The sequence below is a fragment of the Drosophila subobscura genome, chromosome U (genome assembly GCF_008121235.1).
Source record: "Drosophila subobscura isolate 14011-0131.10 chromosome U, UCBerk_Dsub_1.0, whole genome shotgun sequence".
Taxonomy (NCBI): Eukaryota; Metazoa; Arthropoda; class Insecta; order Diptera; family Drosophilidae; genus Drosophila; species Drosophila subobscura.
In genome coordinates, this window is record NC_048534.1 from 18591105 (window position 1) to 18609023 (window position 17919).

General features: G+C 48.3%; 8 protein-coding genes across 9 annotated transcripts; 3 read left to right on the plus strand and 5 right to left on the minus strand.

Annotated features, from left to right (window-relative positions):
• The first annotated feature begins 723 nt into the window (after window positions 1-723).
• On the plus strand, window positions 724-2338 carry LOC117900433. The gene is made up of 3 exons (XM_034810803.1): window positions 724-898; window positions 959-1230; window positions 1281-2338. The coding sequence occupies exons 1-3, from the start codon at window positions 823-825 to the stop codon at window positions 2274-2276; spliced, it is 1344 nt and encodes a 447-aa protein (XP_034666694.1). The 5' UTR covers window positions 724-822; the 3' UTR covers window positions 2277-2338.
• On the minus strand, window positions 2284-5335 carry LOC117900427 (exocyst complex component 2). The gene is made up of 4 exons (XM_034810793.1): window positions 5127-5335; window positions 4447-5061; window positions 2568-4386; window positions 2284-2506 (listed from the first exon to the last, which is right to left on the minus strand). The coding sequence occupies exons 1-4, from the start codon at window positions 5233-5235 to the stop codon at window positions 2368-2370; spliced, it is 2682 nt and encodes an 893-aa protein (XP_034666684.1). The 5' UTR covers window positions 5236-5335; the 3' UTR covers window positions 2284-2367.
• Window positions 5336-5459: 124 nt separating this feature from the next.
• LOC117900428 (conserved oligomeric Golgi complex subunit 3) lies at window positions 5460-8832 on the plus strand. 2 transcript variants are annotated; one of them, XM_034810797.1, is made up of 9 exons: window positions 5482-5646; window positions 5711-6223; window positions 6286-6773; window positions 6831-6970; window positions 7030-7190; window positions 7249-7372; window positions 7436-8184; window positions 8245-8612; window positions 8682-8832. In XM_034810797.1, the coding sequence occupies exons 1-8, from the start codon at window positions 5482-5484 to the stop codon at window positions 8578-8580; spliced, it is 2676 nt and encodes an 891-aa protein (XP_034666688.1). In that variant the 3' UTR covers window positions 8581-8612; window positions 8682-8832. The 2 variants fall into 2 exon arrangements, with proteins under 2 accessions (XP_034666687.1, XP_034666688.1); XM_034810796.1 differs by having other exon boundaries at window positions 5460-5646; window positions 8245-8832.
• LOC117900436 (AN1-type zinc finger protein 2A) lies at window positions 8755-9989 on the minus strand. The gene is made up of 3 exons (XM_034810805.1): window positions 9789-9989; window positions 9165-9709; window positions 8755-9105 (listed from the first exon to the last, which is right to left on the minus strand). Exons 1-3 carry the CDS (start codon window positions 9841-9843, stop codon window positions 8953-8955), a joined length of 753 nt encoding a protein of 250 aa, XP_034666696.1. The 5' UTR covers window positions 9844-9989; the 3' UTR covers window positions 8755-8952.
• A 773-nt stretch (window positions 9990-10762) lies between these two features.
• Window positions 10763-13058, minus strand: LOC117900432 (sorting nexin-2). Its single transcript, XM_034810802.1, has 5 exons — window positions 12787-13058; window positions 12422-12525; window positions 11456-12341; window positions 11247-11399; window positions 10763-11192 (listed from the first exon to the last, which is right to left on the minus strand). The coding sequence occupies exons 1-5, from the start codon at window positions 12961-12963 to the stop codon at window positions 11142-11144; spliced, it is 1371 nt and encodes a 456-aa protein (XP_034666693.1). The 5' UTR covers window positions 12964-13058; the 3' UTR covers window positions 10763-11141.
• Window positions 13059-13260: 202 nt separating this feature from the next.
• On the minus strand, window positions 13261-14183 carry LOC117900438 (trypsin-like; the record flags this gene model as incomplete). The annotated part of the gene is made up of 1 exon (XM_034810808.1): window positions 13261-14183. A coding segment is annotated over one exon (858 nt), but the record flags the coding sequence as incomplete, so codon positions are not given.
• Window positions 14184-14537: 354 nt separating this feature from the next.
• Window positions 14538-15420, minus strand: LOC117900435 (trypsin delta-like). The gene has a single exon (XM_034810804.1). It carries the CDS (start codon window positions 15381-15383, stop codon window positions 14586-14588), a length of 798 nt encoding a protein of 265 aa, XP_034666695.1. The 5' UTR covers window positions 15384-15420; the 3' UTR covers window positions 14538-14585.
• A 373-nt stretch (window positions 15421-15793) lies between these two features.
• Window positions 15794-17874, plus strand: LOC117900437 (ras-related protein Rab6). Its single transcript, XM_034810806.1, has 2 exons — window positions 15794-16846; window positions 16877-17874. The coding sequence occupies exon 1, from the start codon at window positions 16203-16205 to the stop codon at window positions 16827-16829; it is 627 nt and encodes a 208-aa protein (XP_034666697.1). The 5' UTR covers window positions 15794-16202; the 3' UTR covers window positions 16830-16846; window positions 16877-17874.
• The last annotated feature ends 45 nt before the right edge of the window (window positions 17875-17919 follow it).

Genomic DNA, 17919 nt, shown 5'->3' on the forward strand with positions numbered 1-17919 from the left:
TAGCCGAAAAACCAAACAAAAAATAATTTTTTTCATAGCTTAAGAAGAATTTTTTTCATAGCTTAAGACGAATTTTTTTTATAGACTAAGAACAATTTTTTTTCATATCTTAAGAACATTTTTTTTCATATTTTAAGAATTTTTTTTTAATAGTTTAAGAATATTTTTTTTTATAGTTTAAGAACATTTTTTTTCATAGATTAAGAAACTTTTTTTGAGCATGAGACATTTTTTTTGAGCACGTGAAACTAAATATTTAATAACCCCAAGTCATACATTAAAATATGTACAGAAACATGTAAGTACATAAAAATATGTAAAAGAGTACATAAATGTACATATGTATATGTATGCATATGTACGTACATCAAAAAATGTATGTAAGTACATACAAATATGTAAAACATGCATAAATATGTGTAAAATATATATTTGTGAAAGCAAAAAACTTGTGTCTTGTGGGAACAGTTGTGAGTGGAGTGAAGTGCTGCAGTCTGGTACGATGAACCGCTCTGCCTACGCTGTGTGGCAGCCCGTTTCCGGGCGCCTCTCTGTGTCTCACTCAATCTCAATTCAGAGTTTAATCAGCGCGCGCTGCTCCGTGCTGGCCCTTAGATAAGCAACACAAGCGGGGATGCTGCTGCTGCTCTCTGACTGTCTGCCTGCCTGCCTGCCTGCTACTGGTCTGCTCATCATTATCTGTTGATTAGCGCTCAGTGCGTGTTGGTGTCGAGCCGAGTCGAGTCCGAGTAGCGAGTGGCGCGTTTCCTATTTATTTTCTCTGCTACTGATAAGCAAAAGTTCAAGACAATCTAGCAAAAGATGAAGCCACTGATAGGAATTCTGCTCGTGGCGTTGCTGATGTGCCAGGCACAGTCTCAGTCGCAGGATGTCGATGGTGAGTGTTGCGCTTCATTCGTCACACATTCCCAACCACAATTTGTGACCTTTGTTCCAGTGAACGTCGAGCAGGAAGCTGGCGAAACGGATGAAGAGCACAACATTGAGGCGAGCGAGAATCGCATGGCCGCGCAGGTGGAGGCTGTGCTCGAGCACTTCAAGCAAACGGATCCGCTGGGTATGCCTGGTGTGCCCATACCCGATCCCATAGATGTGCCCGATGTGAAGAAGAACATGGGCTTCGGCAACCTAGACATGAAGGAGGTGAAGGCCTACGGACTGTCCAAGTTTCGCATAGACACCATCGATGCGGATCTCAAGTCGATGAAGGTGAGCGCTGCCAGAGGTAGAGGAAAAGCCTGAAACCTTCTTCTTTGCAGCTCAAGGGTGGCGTGCAGCTGGATGAGATGCTGGTCAAGGGCAAGTACAATCTGGCCAGCTGGATCTCACGCGCCCAGGGACCCTTTACGGTCATACTCAAGAATGTTTATGCCGAGGCAACGGCCTTCTTGGCCGTCGAACGTGACGGACACCTGACCACAGATCGCATAAAGATTGACATTACCTTCAGGGACATGGCCATGGACTTCCAGAACCTCGGCTTTATGGGCTCGCTGTTCCAGGGCATGGTCAACTCTGCACCGAATCTGGTGTTTGATGCCATGAAGCCATTCATGCTGCAGGAGGCCGACAAGCAGCTGCGCAGTGAGATCGACACAATGATCAAAACGAGCATGGGCGATCGTCGTCTGCCGAATTCCATCACGCCGCTGGACAGCGCCATTGCGGAGGGTCGCAAGGTGGTGCGACAGATGGGCTACGATCCGTACCATCTGCCCGACATGAATCGCACCATGGGCGTGTTCAGTGTGCAGCTGTCGCACACCTGGATCCATGGCATCTCGAGCTTCTACCGCGTGGGCAACATCACAGCCGCCATGGCCAACAAGACGGTGTCGCTGGTCGTCCAGGTGGGCACACAGCAGGTGACTGGCGCCGGCCAATGGGAGATGGGACTGGGCATGATGACACGCGTCGGCCATGTGCAGTTCACGGTGCAGCATATACGCGCCACTGTGGCCGTCAGCCAGTCGCTGGACACACGCCAGCGGCCGCAGATTGTGGACCTACAGTTCGACATGGGCAACATCCAAGTGCGCTGCGATGGCGCCGGCACGCTGGACTATGTCATGGAGTTTGCTGTGAATGTGGTGCCCAATTTGCTGCGCTATCAGATCATGGATGCCATCGAGAATCCCATTAAGCAGCGCGTGCAAGAGAAATTCAACACCATCGATGTGGAGCAGGCCATCAAGCAGCTCGTCCACAAGTACGAGACGGAAGGCAGCGACTTTAAGTTCGATTTTAAGCTCTAAGCGAAGGTTTTTTGAATAAAGTTTTTATATCCCTTTCAAGTGAACAGATCAGGGAATCACAATTGGTACTGCAGCATGTCCTTCTCGGGTCCTACGGCTCCTTGATGCTGAAGCAAAGCAGCTGCAGCCGCATATTCCGCTTCACACGCTCGAGTATCTCGTCTGCCTTGCGCTTCTGCTCGCCATTCAGCGGCGGATTGATGGCCTCCAGTGCCTCCATAAAGTAGTTTCTGTGGGGAGCGACAAAAGTCAGGTAAAAGATGTGAATTAAGGCGCTTGGCTGCCACTCACTTGGCTGTCTCATTCGAGTAACACTCGAGTGCATCCCGCAGCAGGCGTATGTCCACGTGAGCCTGTATCGCGCCCGTAAAGCTGAAGCGCTGCACGCAGCTCATGAGGCGCGCCAGCTCCTCGGATATGGTCTGCACAATGGACTCCAGAATGGGCCGCAGCAGGGCTGGGGAGATGCTGTAAATCTCCGAGTAAACGCCAACGAGGTTGTCGCAGCATTCGTGCGCGTACGGGCGCAGCTGGCCAATCTCCATCTCGTGATCCCATTGAAAGCGACCCAGGTACATGGAGGGCTCAATGGTGCCCACCAGCGGGTCGCCCTTGTGCTCCACATACTCCTCCAGCAGGTTGGTGAACAATTGATTCACCGTGTAGCGTGACGTCTCAATGGCCAGCGTGGGCAGCGGATAGCCATAGCGCACGAAAACGTCGCCAATGTGCGGGAAGAAGCTCTTGTTGCAGTACGCATAGTTGGCCAGGCAGCAGAGCATTCGCTGCTCCCAGGTCACGGCCGCACCGCCACTGGCCACCGAGTCCAGTTGCTGCGCATTGGGGAAGCCCAACAGCTGGGACACATTATGCGTGGGCGTCTCCTCGTCGTGGGACTGAAAGGCGAGCTCCTCAATCACCGCACTGAAGGTGGAGAGGAACTCCTGCAGGCGCTGCGACACCTCACGCTGTCCATCGGACTGCGGCTCGAGTAGGTTGCCCTCCCGCGTCTCTGGCTGCATGCACACCGACTGCACCTCGTCCAACGTTTCCACGAGCAGCGCCTCCAGCGCGGCAGGCAGAATGGTTGCACCCGGATATTCCTCCACGCCCAATTCCCAGGTCTCCTGGTTGCCCAGCTTCTTGCAGCGATCCGTGGAGCGCTTGAAGATGATGGAGAAGCAGAACAGACGCACCTCATCGATGAGTTTTTGGATGATGTCCAGCGCATCGGAGGGCAGATCCAGGCCTATGAGCGTGGCATACGCAATCCGCGTGTAGCGCAGACACTGCGGAATCCACGGCAGGAACTGATGTGTGGCCGAGGCGCTGCCAATGGACCAACTCAAGCCGCTCGACTGCCGCAGCGCACGCTGATCGCCGGCTATGAGGATGGCCAGTCGCAGGTAAACGCAGAATTTCTCAATTGCATTGAGAATCATTTTCTTGAAGTCCCCAGGCTTTGGATCGTGCGGCCCGCGCAGCTCTCCCGTGAAGTACAGCTGCCCCAGACGCCACAGATCCGGCAGCTGGGAGGCAGCAATGTCGCAGAGTTCCTCGCAGAAGTTGACACGGCTGGGAGCTTGGCTGGGGTCGCGGCTCTTGGACTTCTCGGGCGTGCCAGCAGCATCTTTGTTGGCATGCTGCTCGAATGTCTGCCGGAATGTGGCCTCCAGATACTTGGCTCTGGCCTCAATGGCATCCCAGGCGGGATCAATGTTCCGCAGCTTATCCCCAATGGGTGTGCCGCTCTGCTGCAGCTCCAGGCTGGTCAGCGCTTTGATCAGTTTCTTCTGCTGGTCCACGCTTTGCGGCATCTTCACCACCTTCTCGTGCAGCTGCTTGCGAATGGAGAGAATGCGTTGATCGACCTCCTCCAGCACTTTGCGGAATATGGGTATCTCCGTCTTGCCAAAGAGATTCTTGGCGCGTGAGTAATCATTCACCACAATGTCATATTCGCCCGCTTTGGCGCGTCGATCCACTGCGTTTGGCAGACAAAACAGAAACTTGTGCCGGGAGAGAGCAAACAAAACGGAACGCGTGGAGTCTGCCTTCTCCTTGCGCACCAGCACATCCGTGAAGATCTTCTGCGACTCGCTAATTGAATCTGCAATGAAAATTAATCACATTCCGAGCGGAAAACACTTTACTTTCTCTTCCCACTCACTCTCTATGGAGGCCTCCAGAATGTTGAGCGGTTCGGTGCCATGCAGCTTGACATCCTCCTGCAGCTTATCGCGTATGTTCATCAGCGTGTCCAGCTGGTCAATGACAGAGCCCGCATTGGACTTGAGAAACGACAACTGTCCCTCCTTCTGGCTCTCCACCTTGCGCTTCAGATAGGCCAGACCCGCCTTTAGGTCCTCAAAGGATGTGGCCAAATGATTCTCCAGCAGAAACCAGGAGGGGGAGAAGTGCTCCTGCGACAGATCACCACACGCATCGGGAAACAAGTCACGCAGATCCTCGGGTATTTTCTGTTCATTGCCCTCAATGGACAGGCCTAGGGGATCCTCCTGCGTCAGCCCCGACTGCGTGAGTGTGCGTCGTCCCCAGGCAAAGTTCTGGCTGGGCGACTCTTCGATCCACACAGCAGACTCCTTGAGCGGTCCAATGGTTTCGTGGTAGGCACGAAACTGAACCGTCGACGTGCCCACACCACCGCTCAGCGTGGACACAATGATGTCACCCTTTCCCTTGGCCGGACCGGTGCGGGCTATAATTTTGTTGGGTGATTTCCATTCCGCCGACAGCAGGCAGTCTGAACCGCAAATCTTGAGACCTGCAAAAACAGTGAAAAGTTAAGTTAAAGATAAAGCCAGCCAGCTGCTGCCTGTCTACGCCTACCAATTAGGTCTTGCACTCTGGTGCCCAGGAATTCGCCACGAATGATGACACGAGTACCAGGGGGTCCCTCTTTTGGAGACAATCCCGTTACCACCGGTTGTGGGGCCATGGCTGTGCTGTATGACCAGTGGAAAGTGGGTGAAAATGCAACAAAAACTGCAAAGAAAATAAATTTCTAGTTGCTGTAGCGCTCAGTGTTGACTAATCCCCAAAGACAGTGCTGCACAGTTACAATTGGTTTGTTTATATTTGCTTCGATGAATTATCGATGGAGGATATACGGTATATTTCGGTATATTTTGTATGGTCGATAAATCCGCGGTCTAACTCGTAGAAACAGCTGAGCTGCAGAAAAATGGATGACGTCGCCACAGCACAAAGCGAGAATGAGAATTTACGGAAAATTCGCAATCGCCTGATGCAATGGGAGTCCAAGACCGATCCCCTGGCGGCGCTAAGTGTCCAGCAAGAAGAGCATTTGGATGTCCTGGCCAATCTGTGGCGAGACGCCGGACCATCGGTGAGTGCTGCTACTGCTTGTCGTTGGTGCCAACAAATTGATAAAATTTGATCTTTGTTTATAGTTGCCGGCAGGGACCACACCTACGATAGCAGAGCCATCAGATGAGGCGAGCGCTGCTGCCACACAGAGCACTGGCGATATAGAGCTGCCTGCGGAGGGCCTTCAGAACACAAACGATTTTCTGCTGTGGTTCGTGGATGTCAACGCTGAGATTGAGCAACGTGGCGATGCGGTCTATCACAAGTATCTGCAGCAGTTGGAGCAGCGCAAAGCGGAATGCTCGCACATGCTGGGCCAAATCTCGGTGGCCATGAATCGCCTGGGCGCCCTCTCCGACGAGTACGAATTTGTGTCACAAAAGACGAGCGCCCTGAACACGGCCAGCGAACAGTTGATAGACGAGCAGGAGAAGCTGCAGGAGCTGAGCAATGAAATTCAGCGACGCTTGCACTACTTCAGCCAAGTGGAGCTGCTCAATCAGCGACTACAAAGCCCCACGCTATCGGTGGCCAGCGAAGCGTTCCGGGAATGCCTTAACAAAATTGATGAATGCCTGAACTACATAGAGGAGAATGTGAGACCTAAAGCCATTTACGCCTCAACAACTTGTAACTTTATTTGCCACCTCTTTTCCAGCCCAAATTCAAAGATGCTGCCACCTACAATGTCAAGTACAGACAATGCCTGGGAAAGGCCTCTGGTTTGGTGCGTAACTATGTCACCGGCGTCATCAATCAGGCCACGGAGGCCACGCTGCATCCCAAGAACACCTCAGCTGATGCCTCCAATGCACTGCAAGCGCCAGATGCTGCCTTCGCCTTGTACTATGGCAAATATCAGACAGCAGCGGCGAAAGTTAAGCGTGTGGCACAGCTGATAGAGACGCGGCTGGAGCACAGCAACGATTATGCACAGCTAATGACCGATCTGCAGCAGCACTACTTGGCTCAGCGTGCCAGCGTGATGTCGCCAGCGGTGAATCTTTCCATACAGAATGTTAAAGCAGCCCACAAGGGAGACCATTGCTCGCTGACACGCAGCGCGTGCGGATTTCTCGTGCATGTGTGCCAGGATGAGCAGCGTTTGTTTTATCAGTTTTTTAGCACAGGGGCGCAGCATTTAACGTGAGTTTTGGGTACAAATTCCAAACGATTCGGGACTTATTATGTATTTGCTTACAGCGTTTATTTGGATGGCTTGTGCACGATTCTGTATGACACATTGCGACCCTTTATTATACACATAAATCATCTGGAAACGCTGGCCGAGATTTGCTCCATTTTGCGCATTGAAATGCTGGAGGAACATGTGCAACAAAATCGTAAGAAGGAGTTTCTAAAACCTTGCTGATATTTTCTATAATTTTTTGTTATCATTAAGCATCCGCGCTGGAAGCCTTTGCCACCATTGCTCACCAATTGCTGCAGGATGTGCAGGAGCGTTTGGTTTTCCGTGCACATTTGTATCTGCAGTCGGATATTCAGAACTTTAATCCCTCTTCGGGCGATCTGGCTTATCCCGAGAAGCTGGAAATGATGGAGGTAGGAGCGTAGCATCTTTATATATATGTTCAGTTAACTAAATGTTGACAATTTCCAGAGCATTGCATTATCCCTGCAAGAGCCTACACCACTGCGACGCTCGGACTCGCGTGCGTCTGTTATTTCCAGTGCCTCGAGTGTTGCCGAAAGCGTTGACACTTCCTACAGAATCAAGCAAATGAGTAAGCACAGGATAACAGACCTTAGAGCAGCGCAAATTAAATGTTTATTATATTTTCTTACAGATTCCCCCGCTGATTTGCATGGCATGTGGTACCCGACGGTACGCCGCACTTTAGTCTGCCTTTCCCGCTTGTACCGCTGCGTGGATCGACCCATTTTCCAAGGCTTGTCCCAGGAGGCCCTGAAGCTGTGCATACAAAGTGTCTCCTATGCGGGTGGCAAAATTGCCGCAGCCAAGACGCCCATCGATGGAGAACTCTTTGAGATCAAACATTTGCTGATTCTCAGGGAACAAATTGCACCATTCCGTGTGGATTTCACTGTAAAGGAAACCTCTTTGGACTTTAGCAAGGTGAAGACGGCAGCCTTTGGGCTGCTGCAGAAGCGTAAACAACTCTTCTCGATGGGCAGCAACAATGCGTTGCTGGAATTCCTGCTCGAGGGCACACCGCAGATAAAAGAGCATTTGCTGGACTCGCGCAAGGAAGTGGATCGTCAGCTGAAGACTGTGTGCGAGAAGTACATCAGAGATGCTGTGAATATGCTGATTGGTCCCCTAATCACATTCCTGGACAGGGCACAGAGTCTGCTGGCACAAGCGGCCTCAAGCACAGCCTCAGCGACAGAGTCCGCGACGCCAAAGGCCAGCTATGTGCTGCGGCAAAGCCCCTGGGCGAGTCCCCAACAGATAAGCAGCATCATTCAAGAGACGCAGCGCACGATCAAGGCCAAGCTGGCTGTGCTACAACGAGCGATGCAGCTCTATCTAAGCAATCGTGATACGGAATTCATTATCTTTCGGCCCATACGCGTGAGTCTCGGCACATGCAGTGCAGGAAACACTTTTACTTGACTTCTTTTTATCCCTTAGAACAACATCATACAATCGTTTGTTAAGCTGGAGCAATTGCTGACCACAAATGGCTACTCCACAGATGATATGATCATCACGAGTTGCCCGTCTGCGGAACAGGTATCGATTCTGCTTTCCAGTGCTAGTATTTTGGCTGCAGAGGGAGTGGCGAGCTTTGCAGCGGCAGCAGCACGCAAAATCAGCACTTCATCCTCGGTGGAAGGTGTCAGCAGGAAGCTGAGCACAATGTCCAACAAAGCGGAGCTGCTGGAAGAGCCCAAGGCAGAGGCACAGGCGGAGGCTCAAACGGAAGCAGCAGCGGCGCCTGTGGAGATTGAGGCCAACACAGAATAGTTTGCAATTTATCGCCCTTATGTAACTTATATGTATGTATATCTATTTATCTATAGCTAAGCCATGTAATATATATATAAATGTATTGTTTGTGTGTCTAGGCGCTGTCCAAGAGTGATGTCTGCCAGCTCTTGCGTTGCCTGTTGTGGTTTATCCTTTCCAAAAAACAAATTGTAGAATTAACATTGATTTATTTTTTGCTAAACCACGTAGAATGTGACGAAGTCGAAGTAAATTAACAACTAAACATTACAATAACAATATGCAAATAGTTGTAGATATTTTCTAATAGTATTTGTGGGCAGAAACCTTGCTGCTGGTCAAGTGATGGATATGTCTGGAGACTCGTAAGGTGCTGGCTAGGAGCAGTAACTAGGAGAGCGAACACTTGTCCTTGCTGCTCGATTGCTGTCCACCCACAGTCACAGTCTGAGCTGGTGGCTGACGATTACGCTGCTGTTCCGCAGCATCATCCTGCTCCATTATGGATAAGGCTAGCGCACGTGCCAAAGCCTCGTCTTCAGTCTGTGACAACAAAGAATTGATTAGTTTTAGGGCAACGACTCCCTTTCTCAATTACTTACCATATTTCCCTGTATGTTTTGTACTTGTGTGGCCTGCACGGGTCGCGGTCTGCGATTCGAGTTGAACAAATGGTTTGCTGGCGGCTTATTCTGACGACGACTTTCCGCCGCTTTGGCTGCCATCGAACGCGTGTCAGTGGATGGCTTGAATATGGATTGAAAGATTCCGCTGGATCCACTGGGCGCTGCTGGCGCGGGCTCGTTCGGTCTGCACTCGTGGTCGCTGGTGTGGCGGTGACGTAGACAAAAGTTCAACTGGCACTGCGTGCACTTCACGGGAATGAGTTCCTTGCGCTTACAACCTTTGGCATGGCAGCGATTTGTATAGATTTTCTTGCTCTCCGATTTGCATTGTTTGTCTATGTGCTGGCCCACTGTTAGGTCGGGCTCCACGCCAGGCGCCGTGGGCACTGGCTCGTGGCAGAGCGGACAGATGGGCACCTGGACATTTTTCTTGTACGCTCCCGGACAATTGTGTCGATCGTAGTTGTAGTGGCTGGCACAAAATACTTTGTCGCATGAGTCACACTTAACAGGTAGAAAATCTATAAATATAAATATTTGTGAAATTAATTAAATTAGTGTTCCATCTGGTCTGCCAGCGCTTCCTGGTTGGAGGCTCACCCAATCTGTTGCATGTTTGCTCGCTGCAATGCTGGCCCAAATGTGGAAACTCCATGGCGTGTAGCGTTCTTGTGGCGTTGCTGACTCTGACTTGAAAATATGCCGTCTCACAGAATTGTGGCTGCTTTTATGGGCTAATCGTGAAGAGTTCCAGAAAAGTTTCGAATTTTTTTGTCAATAATGACTAAACACAATAATAACCAGTGTGACCGCGGATTTATCGATAAAATATACCGTCTTACCCTCGAAAATTTACCATCTCACTTTAAAGAATATACCGTAATATACCGTAGTCTTAAATCATATTGCTCGATTTGGATGTTCTATTTGATATTACCAGTTTGCAAAGACTTTTAACGCTGAAACAATAATTAAATCCGATTGAAGAATCAATTTGGATTATTACAAATACTTCTTTTTATTGGATTGTATGACCTTAAATTTTACAAATTTGTATTTTTTCATGTGATGATAACGCTATCCGACTCATTTCTGCGTTGAGCAGACTTTTAACACTGAAACAATTTAACGCTCTTCGACTCATTTTTTCGTTGAGCAACGAAAAACCCGCCTATTTTTAAAAAATGCATTGGGCGGTCATGCGCTTATTTTCAAAATTACAATTATGTTAGCAATTAGTTGGTGCGGATTTAAGGGATAGCATTTTAATAATGGAAAACCGAGAATGAACACTGCGGCCAAGCCAATTCAGATTATTGAACATAATACAACGACTATTTACATCTATACATATTTACAAATTTATTTGTTTGAAATGCTCTCTTTGTCATGATACAAAATGTTTTAATAGGAATATATAATATTTATATATAATAAATACATAAATATACCAACAACAATTAAGGAAAAATAATTTCCCAGTAATAATAATGGTATACATTTCAATTTGGAAATTGCCAATAAAGTTTTCTTCTTAACTTTTATCTGGATTCACGTTGCATTTTGTTGTTGTTTTTGTTTTAAATAATACCGAATATGTGTGAAGAATGAGAATGCGCAGGCAGCTTTCGATCTGCAATTACCATTTTGCTTTGTTTTTAACAATATAAAAGCATAATTACTGTGTAGAATAATGAATAAAGAAGGGATAACGTTAACGTCGGTGCGAATGCATCGATAGCTAAAGTTTAACTTGAAATACAAAACAGCAGCAGCAGCGGCAGCGGCAGATTGGCTAGACTAAAGTGCTGAAGGCGAAATATAGCTACGCTCTGAATCTTTAGATCAAGAACAAATTTGGTCCCGCTGAAAGAGTATTCATAGCGCGCTTTAGCTGTTGGACACAGCACTTGGAAATGCATTGAGAGAAAAGTTTGTTGGGAATTTTGTAAGTTAAACAATTTCACGGGCAAACGGAGCAAACGCCTCCCAGTAGCTGACGATCTGGAACGAAAAATGGTTCGTTGATTGATCAACTGAAAACAAATGTTTATTCACCTGTTGCTGATGTGCCATTTGGTCTTCTATATACTTGATAATATTCGCTTTAAAGTCTTTCACTCTGGTCAATTCGAAGCGCTCCATTTCACGCTTTATTTCCGCCGATATGTCATCAAAATGCTGCTGACAGCGTTGTACCTTTCCCTGCCACTGCAATGCACAAAAAGATATAGCACAACAACAGATAACTTCCTTGGCACACCCACCTCATCCACTTCTAGCTGTGCCTGATCCAACTTGTCCGCACGATTGGCCAGCTCGAAGCGGCCACGATTCTCCCTTCGCTTGGACAACTGCATCTGCGCATATTGCCAGTTTTGAAAGGACTTGACACGCTCATGGAAAATGCACTTAATGGCTCCAAACAGACCCAAGTAATCCTTGATGAACTCGGCGAGAATAAAGAAATCAGAGTTGGCCTGCTCGGAGCGCAGCAGTTCCATTTTCTCCTCCACATCGGCCAGATTGGACAGGGCACGCGACAGGCCAGTGTGTTCCTCGCATGTGCTAAGCATTGCAGCGGATTTGGCCACCAGGCCGGTCAGCGCGGACAGTTCGCGGCGCGAGGTGACCAAAGACTTCATTGCATTGTGCAGCTTTTGGAGATTCGCATCGAGATTCTCCACCTCAGTGATCTTGTCGTCGAACCAGGGATCATTCTCATCCATTTTATAGGTAATTTTGTTCACAGTTTCGCCCACTTTGTTGAACAAGCGAATTACACCGGCGCCACTCAGCGCAGAGGTGTTGACGGCACGCGGCAGCTCCTGATCGCTTTCGAGGAAATTCATGAAATCCAAGTCCACACGCAGTATGGGATGCTGGGCGGTGCGATGGACGAAGCGTTCCAGCGCTGCACGTCGAATCTCCACCCATTCCTGGTTCATTGGGGTGCCCGGCTCGCTCTGCTGTGGACTAATCTTCACCTTGGTGCTGCCAATTATGTTCTTCGATGGTGCTGGCGGTATAATCCGTCCCACGCGCATGTACTTTCCGACCAGCAGATCATGTATGCCCAGGAAATCGCTGAAGCGACGCAAAGTGCTGAAGTCTGTCCGCTTGAACTTGGGAATGTTGGTTTTGGTCGTCACTCTAGTCGTTGGGGAGAGAGTCGATAAGCAAATAGTGTGCAATGCAATGATAAGCGCAGCCAGTGGGGCGGCGTGACTCACTTGTAGGCCAAATATGAGCCCATGCCATCGCCTATTTTCTGGGGGTCAGATACAACAATTTTGATGAAGAAGTCGCCATCGTCCGTCAAAACTTCTTGCAGCGGCTGAAATTCAGAGAGAGAGAGAGAGAGGAGAAACGATTCAATTGATGATAAGCACACCAACAACATGGATGTTGTGGCTGTGGCTGTGTGTGCTGTGCTGGTGGGCGGCACTAATGACGTTGTCAACGCCAAACAAAGCAAAAGCAACAGCCTCTGGGGTCGCTGGTTGATAAAGCAAGCAAACGCAGAGCGCCGCCCCAAAAATTAAACCTAATTTAATAGGCATCCTGTTGTTGTGCCTGTGCTGCTGATTGAACTTACATGCACATCCCCGATGCTACTGGGACTCATGGCTGATACAAATAAATCATTTTCGTTCTCCAAAGTAACACTGCCGGGCGCTGGTACTTCCTCCTCGTCATCTGATGCCGATTCAGCACCATTGTTAATGTCCACTTCGGCGAACTCTCTGTTGTGTTCGGGACTTTCCACCTCCATGCTAACACGTTCAATGCAGTGCTTTTATCTTTTGTTAATTGTAATTATCAGAAAAACTTCTTTCTTTTTCGACTGCCTGGGAAGCTTTTTTGCTGATTGGCGTTGCCACTGTGGTCGGAGAGAAAGTTCTTAATTCTTCCCAGTGCCAGAAAATACCACATTTCCTTGTCTAATACTATTTTAGTATTTGATGGCAAAATTAATTAAAACAGACAAGCCATTCCCGTTATGTATTTAAATGCCTGTATATATTAATATTCCATTTTAAACAGTTTTACATAAAAGGAAACTCTATTAATGGAATTATGTGTATGCTTTTTTCTTGGATTTTATTGGTATGCAAAATCTAGCCGTATTTCTCTCTATACGACCTTCATATTGGTCGATATCCAGGGTATGAACGAAGAGACTTGCACATAGACGGAAGGAGAGTTGGCCTGGCCGCAAGGCAGCTTGCCCCAGGAAACGATGCCAATAAGGACATTGCCTTGGACCAAAGGACCACCAGAGTCCGAGGTGCAGATGCTTGCGCCGGCAGTGAGGGGTCCAGTGCACAGATTCGTCGAATGAACATCGCTTCCCTTGACGCCCAAAGCAGCCTCGCATGAGCTCAGGCTGATGATTGGCAGATTGTAGGCCACTTGGAGGGTTTTGGGATATGTAGCCGAGCTGCTTGTACTGGTGCTGCCCCAGCCATACAGGGTAGCAGTGCCCGTTGGCACCTTGCCAGAGGCTGGAAGGGTAACGGGAGCCACTGCAGCCGTCCAAGTAAACGCAGTCGGTGTGTAAACCAAACCAATATCGTAGGGCACAGTGCCTCCGGTGTACAAATCGTTGACCACGTAGTAGGTAATGGTTCGCTTTTGGGTTGTGCTAGCCGTTCCCGACACTGCAAGGCTTCCTGCGACCAAAGTGCTGCCCAAAACTTGGGCTCTGCTTGACAGGCAATGAGCCGCCGTCACCAGCCAGTTGGCATTCAGGATGCTGGCCGCACAGTAGTGGGTGCCCTTGTACTGCATGGACACGGCATAGGGAGCACTGTTTGCGGGTGCCGCCACTCCTCTCACAACGCGTCCGTTTGGATCAGATGCCTGCCCAAGGCCAAGGGCCAGGAGCAAGCAGCACGCGACAAGACAAGAGCGTGACATTGTTTGCTGTCCGTTCACAATCGCGGTTTTCGGAGAACTGTTTACATCTATCTGTGCAATGGTCCGTTTATATTAAATCGAGATACGAAATTTTAAAATGGTGGCAAGTGAAGATAAGGGTTTCAATTAACCATTTTGCTTTAATAAGAAGTCAATATTTATTTATTTATTAATTCAATCAAATCATATCTACCACATTATAGTATGATGAGGGGGCGGGGCGGGAATAGGCGAAGTGCCACCAAGTTCAGGGGCCTTCTCCGGATAACCCAACCTTCTCCTTAGCTTTGCCACCCTGTTCCGAAACACTTCCCCTTCATCTGGTATTTTGTTCTAGATCAGCATATGCCTGTATATACTAAACTTCCCATAGGATTTCCATAAACTTCTTTAAAAAGGAAACTCCATTAATGGAGATTTTTTTGTTTTATTGCTTGGATTTTATTGATATGCAAACTCTTGACGTATTTTTATCTAAGCGAGCACTTGATTGGACGATATCCACGATATGAACGAAGAGACTTGCACATAGACGGAAGGAGAATTGGCCTGGCCGCAAGGCAGCGCGCCCCAGGAAACGATGCCAATAAGGACATTGCCTTGAACCAAAGGACCACCAGAGTCTGAGGTGCAAATGCTGACGCCGCCAGTTAGGGGACCAGTGCACAGATTCGTCGAATGAACATCGCTTCCCTTGGTGCCCAAAGCAGATTCGCACGAGCTCAAACTGATTATTGGCAGATTGTTGGCCACTTGAAGTGTTGTGGGATATGAGGCCGTATTGGTTGTACTGGTGCTGCCCCAGCCGTACAGAGTGGCCGTGCCTGTTGGCACCGTGCCAGAGGTTGGGAGGGTAACTGGAGCCACTGCAGCCGACCACGTAAACGCAGTCGGTGTGTAAACCATGCCAATGTCGTAGGGCACAGTGCCTCCGGTGTACAAATCGTTGACCACGAAGTAGGTAATGCTTCTCGTTTGAGTTGTGCTAGCCGTTCCCGCCACTGCAATGCTTCCTGCGACCAAAGTGCTGCCCAAAACTTGGGCGCTGCTTGTCAGGCAATGGGCTGCCGTCACCAGCCAGTTGGCATTCAGGATGCTGGCCGCACAGTAGTGGGTGCCCTGGTACTGCATGGACACAGCGTAGGGAGCACTGTTTGCGGCTGCCGCCACTCCTCCCACAATGCGTCCGTTTGGATCAGCTGCCATCGCAGACGCTCTACCAAGGCCAAGGGCTAGGACCAGGGAACACGCGACAAGATAAAAGCGCAACATTGTTTGCTGTCTATTCGCAATCGTAGGTTTCGGGGAACTGTTTACATCTACCTTTCCCATGGTCCGCTTAAATTAAATCGAGATACCGGAATTTCTAAATGGTGGCGCTGGAGAAGATAAGGGTATCAATTAACGTTCTTGCTTTCCAGATAAGCGTTTATTTTAATTTTGATTAAATGACGACTCCCAAGCAGTGACACTTGCCAGGGTATACTATACATGAATTGCATCTAGCCACTCGGCAAGATATAGAAATAGATAGATAAGTTAAAGTGGATGTTTATCTGTTACATTTGGCAACCATTTGCGAAACATTTTTTTAAAGTATGTGGGGGAGTATTTTAACTGCTGTACAGGACTGGGAATAATACCAAAGCGATACGGTATTTTCAGTATTTTACTGCGGATGGTCACACAGCAACTGACTCAGAGTGGAAGAAGAAGAAGACGATATTTTTTCCACGACGAAACGAATTTAATTTTATAAAGTGATACGCCTTTGCTGCTGCCCGAAAAGCATTTAGAACGTGTGTGCAACGAGCATTAACTGTAGATAATAGCGAAAACGCAGGGCTACGCATGCAATAGGAGCCACTGAAACCCCCTGGCCCATCCCAGTATCAACAAAAGAGGGGAGAGAGTGCGCAAGAGAGCGAAGAGAGAGGTCAGCAAACCCGCAATTAAAGAAAAGTAGACACGTACGAGAGTTGCACAGGCGGCGTACGTAGGGCGAGCAACGCAAACGTAGATCGAAGAAAGCAGAGCAGAGCAGAGCCTAAGAGACGATTCGAGACGGAGACACCACAGCAACAAAAAACCATGTCATCCGGCGACTTTGGCAATCCGCTCAGGAAGTTCAAGTTGGTTTTCCTGGGCGAACAGAGTGTGGGCAAGACGTCGTTGATTACACGCTTCATGTATGACAGCTTCGACAACACCTACCAGGCGACCATCGGTATTGATTTTCTATCCAAGACCATGTACCTCGAGGATCGGACAGTGCGCCTCCAGCTGTGGGATACGGCGGGCCAGGAGCGCTTCCGTTCGCTGATACCCTCCTACATACGCGACTCAACGGTGGCTGTGGTCGTCTACGACATCACCAATACGAACTCATTCCACCAGACGTCCAAGTGGATAGATGACGTTCGCACAGAGCGCGGCAGTGATGTCATCATCATGCTGGTCGGCAATAAGACGGATCTGTCCGACAAGCGACAAGTCTCCACCGAGGAGGGGGAGCGCAAGGCGAAAGAGCTGAATGTGATGTTCATTGAGACCAGCGCCAAGGCCGGATACAATGTGAAGCAACTGTTTAGACGCGTGGCGGCGGCGCTGCCCGGCATGGATTCCACTGAGAACAAACCCTCCGAGGACATGCAAGAGGTTGTGCTTAAGGACTCGCCCAACGAGACGAAAGATCCCGAAGGCGGTTGTGCATGCTAGAACTAGATTTCTAGACAAGACACCCAACGGTCACACCCAACACAACCCGAACCCAATCCAAGCCCCACCATCCTCCGCTACGACAACAACAACAACAGCATAGCAACTCCACACGCACACACACACAGACGCTGGAAACGGGTGTGCGTGTACACACACAAGGTGTAGTGTAGGGTGTCATGGTGTATGTGGCTGGATCAAGCAGTGCAGAGGATGAGAAAAACTCCACACACACACACACACACACATACACAATTTTATGTTTAAGTTTATTTATAAAGTAAAAAATGATAGCAAAAAGCAGAAAATAGACTAAAACCAACAAACAATTAACGAAATCGGCTAACTAATTAATGTTAATTAAATAATGCAATGCAATATTAAGCGAGCTAATCCTGAGGCAGGCCCAAGATGCATAAGGCACACCAACCCCAATCCACTCGTTGTAATGAGTAACTCGTTCCATACACATTCACCCGTTCCCCCTGCAAAGACCCGAACCCGACTCAATTATATTTTTGGCAAGCAAAATTTTCACGCTTTAAAGTACTTAAATCAGGAAAAGCGGTAGACGAAGATCAGTACTGAAAACAACATTCCAATTTGGCAGCAAAATGCATGGATACCACTGAGAGCCAGCCCTGTGTTCAAGATGATGATTCCACGGCTAAGCAAATAGTTTCTCTGTTCCATTTATAGCCCCCCGTTCTGTTTGCGGCTTTTACTTGGTTATTTTTATAGCAAAACAAAAAACCAACTGGAAACCTTTTGATGGCATAGGACTTGGCCACGTGCATCTTATGAATAAATATATAAAGATATATATTATGTATTTTTATGACAAAAATAATAAAAAAAAACAGACAGACAGACAGGCGGTCAGGCAGGCAGGCAGCACCAAGCACCTAGGCAGAGGGCAGACGGCAGCGGCAAACATTTAATATTATTATTAACGATTTTTGCTTCGATTAGCGAGTGAAACAATTTGTGCATTTTTTACGCGAAAAGCATACAAATGGCTTACAAAATTGATAATTGAATAAAACGAACATAAAAACCTATGAATGCAATTTTTAATAAATCAAAATTA

What these genes read in the sequence shown, in the direction of transcription:
- LOC117900433 (XM_034810803.1), top strand. Translation starts at nt 823, where the DNA reads ATGAAGCCACTGATAGGAATTCTGCTCGTGGCGTTGCTGATGTGCCAG. An exon ending in TCAGTCGCAGGATGTCGATG is followed by an intron (nt 899 to 958) that starts GTGAGTGTTGCG and finishes CCTTTGTTCCAG; the next exon opens with TGAACGTCGAGCAGGAAGCT. An exon ending in CGGATCTCAAGTCGATGAAG is followed by an intron (nt 1,231 to 1,280) that starts GTGAGCGCTGCC and finishes TCTTCTTTGCAG; the next exon opens with CTCAAGGGTGGCGTGCAGCT.
- LOC117900427 (XM_034810793.1), bottom strand. Translation starts at nt 5,235, where the DNA reads ATGGCCCCACAACCGGTGGTAACGGGATTGTCTCCAAAAGAGGGACCC. An exon ending in CAGAGTGCAAGACCTAATTG is followed by an intron (nt 5,062 to 5,126) that starts GTAGGCGTAGAC and finishes CTGTTTTTGCAG; the next exon opens with GTCTCAAGATTTGCGGTTCA. An exon ending in TACTCGAATGAGACAGCCAA is followed by an intron (nt 2,507 to 2,567) that starts GTGAGTGGCAGC and finishes CGCTCCCCACAG; the next exon opens with AAACTACTTTATGGAGGCAC.
- LOC117900428 (XM_034810796.1), top strand. Translation starts at nt 5,482, where the DNA reads ATGGATGACGTCGCCACAGCACAAAGCGAGAATGAGAATTTACGGAAA. An exon ending in TGAACTACATAGAGGAGAAT is followed by an intron (nt 6,224 to 6,285) that starts GTGAGACCTAAA and finishes CCTCTTTTCCAG; the next exon opens with CCCAAATTCAAAGATGCTGC. An exon ending in TTATCTTTCGGCCCATACGC is followed by an intron (nt 8,185 to 8,244) that starts GTGAGTCTCGGC and finishes TTTATCCCTTAG; the next exon opens with AACAACATCATACAATCGTT.
- LOC117900436 (XM_034810805.1), bottom strand. Translation starts at nt 9,843, where the DNA reads ATGGAGTTTCCACATTTGGGCCAGCATTGCAGCGAGCAAACATGCAAC. An exon ending in GCAAACATGCAACAGATTGG is followed by an intron (nt 9,710 to 9,788) that starts GTGAGCCTCCAA and finishes TTATATTTATAG; the next exon opens with ATTTTCTACCTGTTAAGTGT. An exon ending in AAAACATACAGGGAAATATG is followed by an intron (nt 9,106 to 9,164) that starts GTAAGTAATTGA and finishes TTGTTGTCACAG; the next exon opens with ACTGAAGACGAGGCTTTGGC.
- LOC117900432 (XM_034810802.1), bottom strand. Translation starts at nt 12,963, where the DNA reads ATGGAGGTGGAAAGTCCCGAACACAACAGAGAGTTCGCCGAAGTGGAC. An exon ending in CACAGCTAGAAGTGGATGAG is followed by an intron (nt 11,400 to 11,455) that starts GTGGGTGTGCCA and finishes TGTGCATTGCAG; the next exon opens with TGGCAGGGAAAGGTACAACG. An exon ending in AAATGGCACATCAGCAACAG is followed by an intron (nt 11,193 to 11,246) that starts GTGAATAAACAT and finishes TTTTCGTTCCAG; the next exon opens with ATCGTCAGCTACTGGGAGGC.
- LOC117900435 (XM_034810804.1), bottom strand. Translation starts at nt 15,383, where the DNA reads ATGTTGCGCTTTTATCTTGTCGCGTGTTCCCTGGTCCTAGCCCTTGGC.
- LOC117900437 (XM_034810806.1), top strand. Translation starts at nt 16,203, where the DNA reads ATGTCATCCGGCGACTTTGGCAATCCGCTCAGGAAGTTCAAGTTGGTT.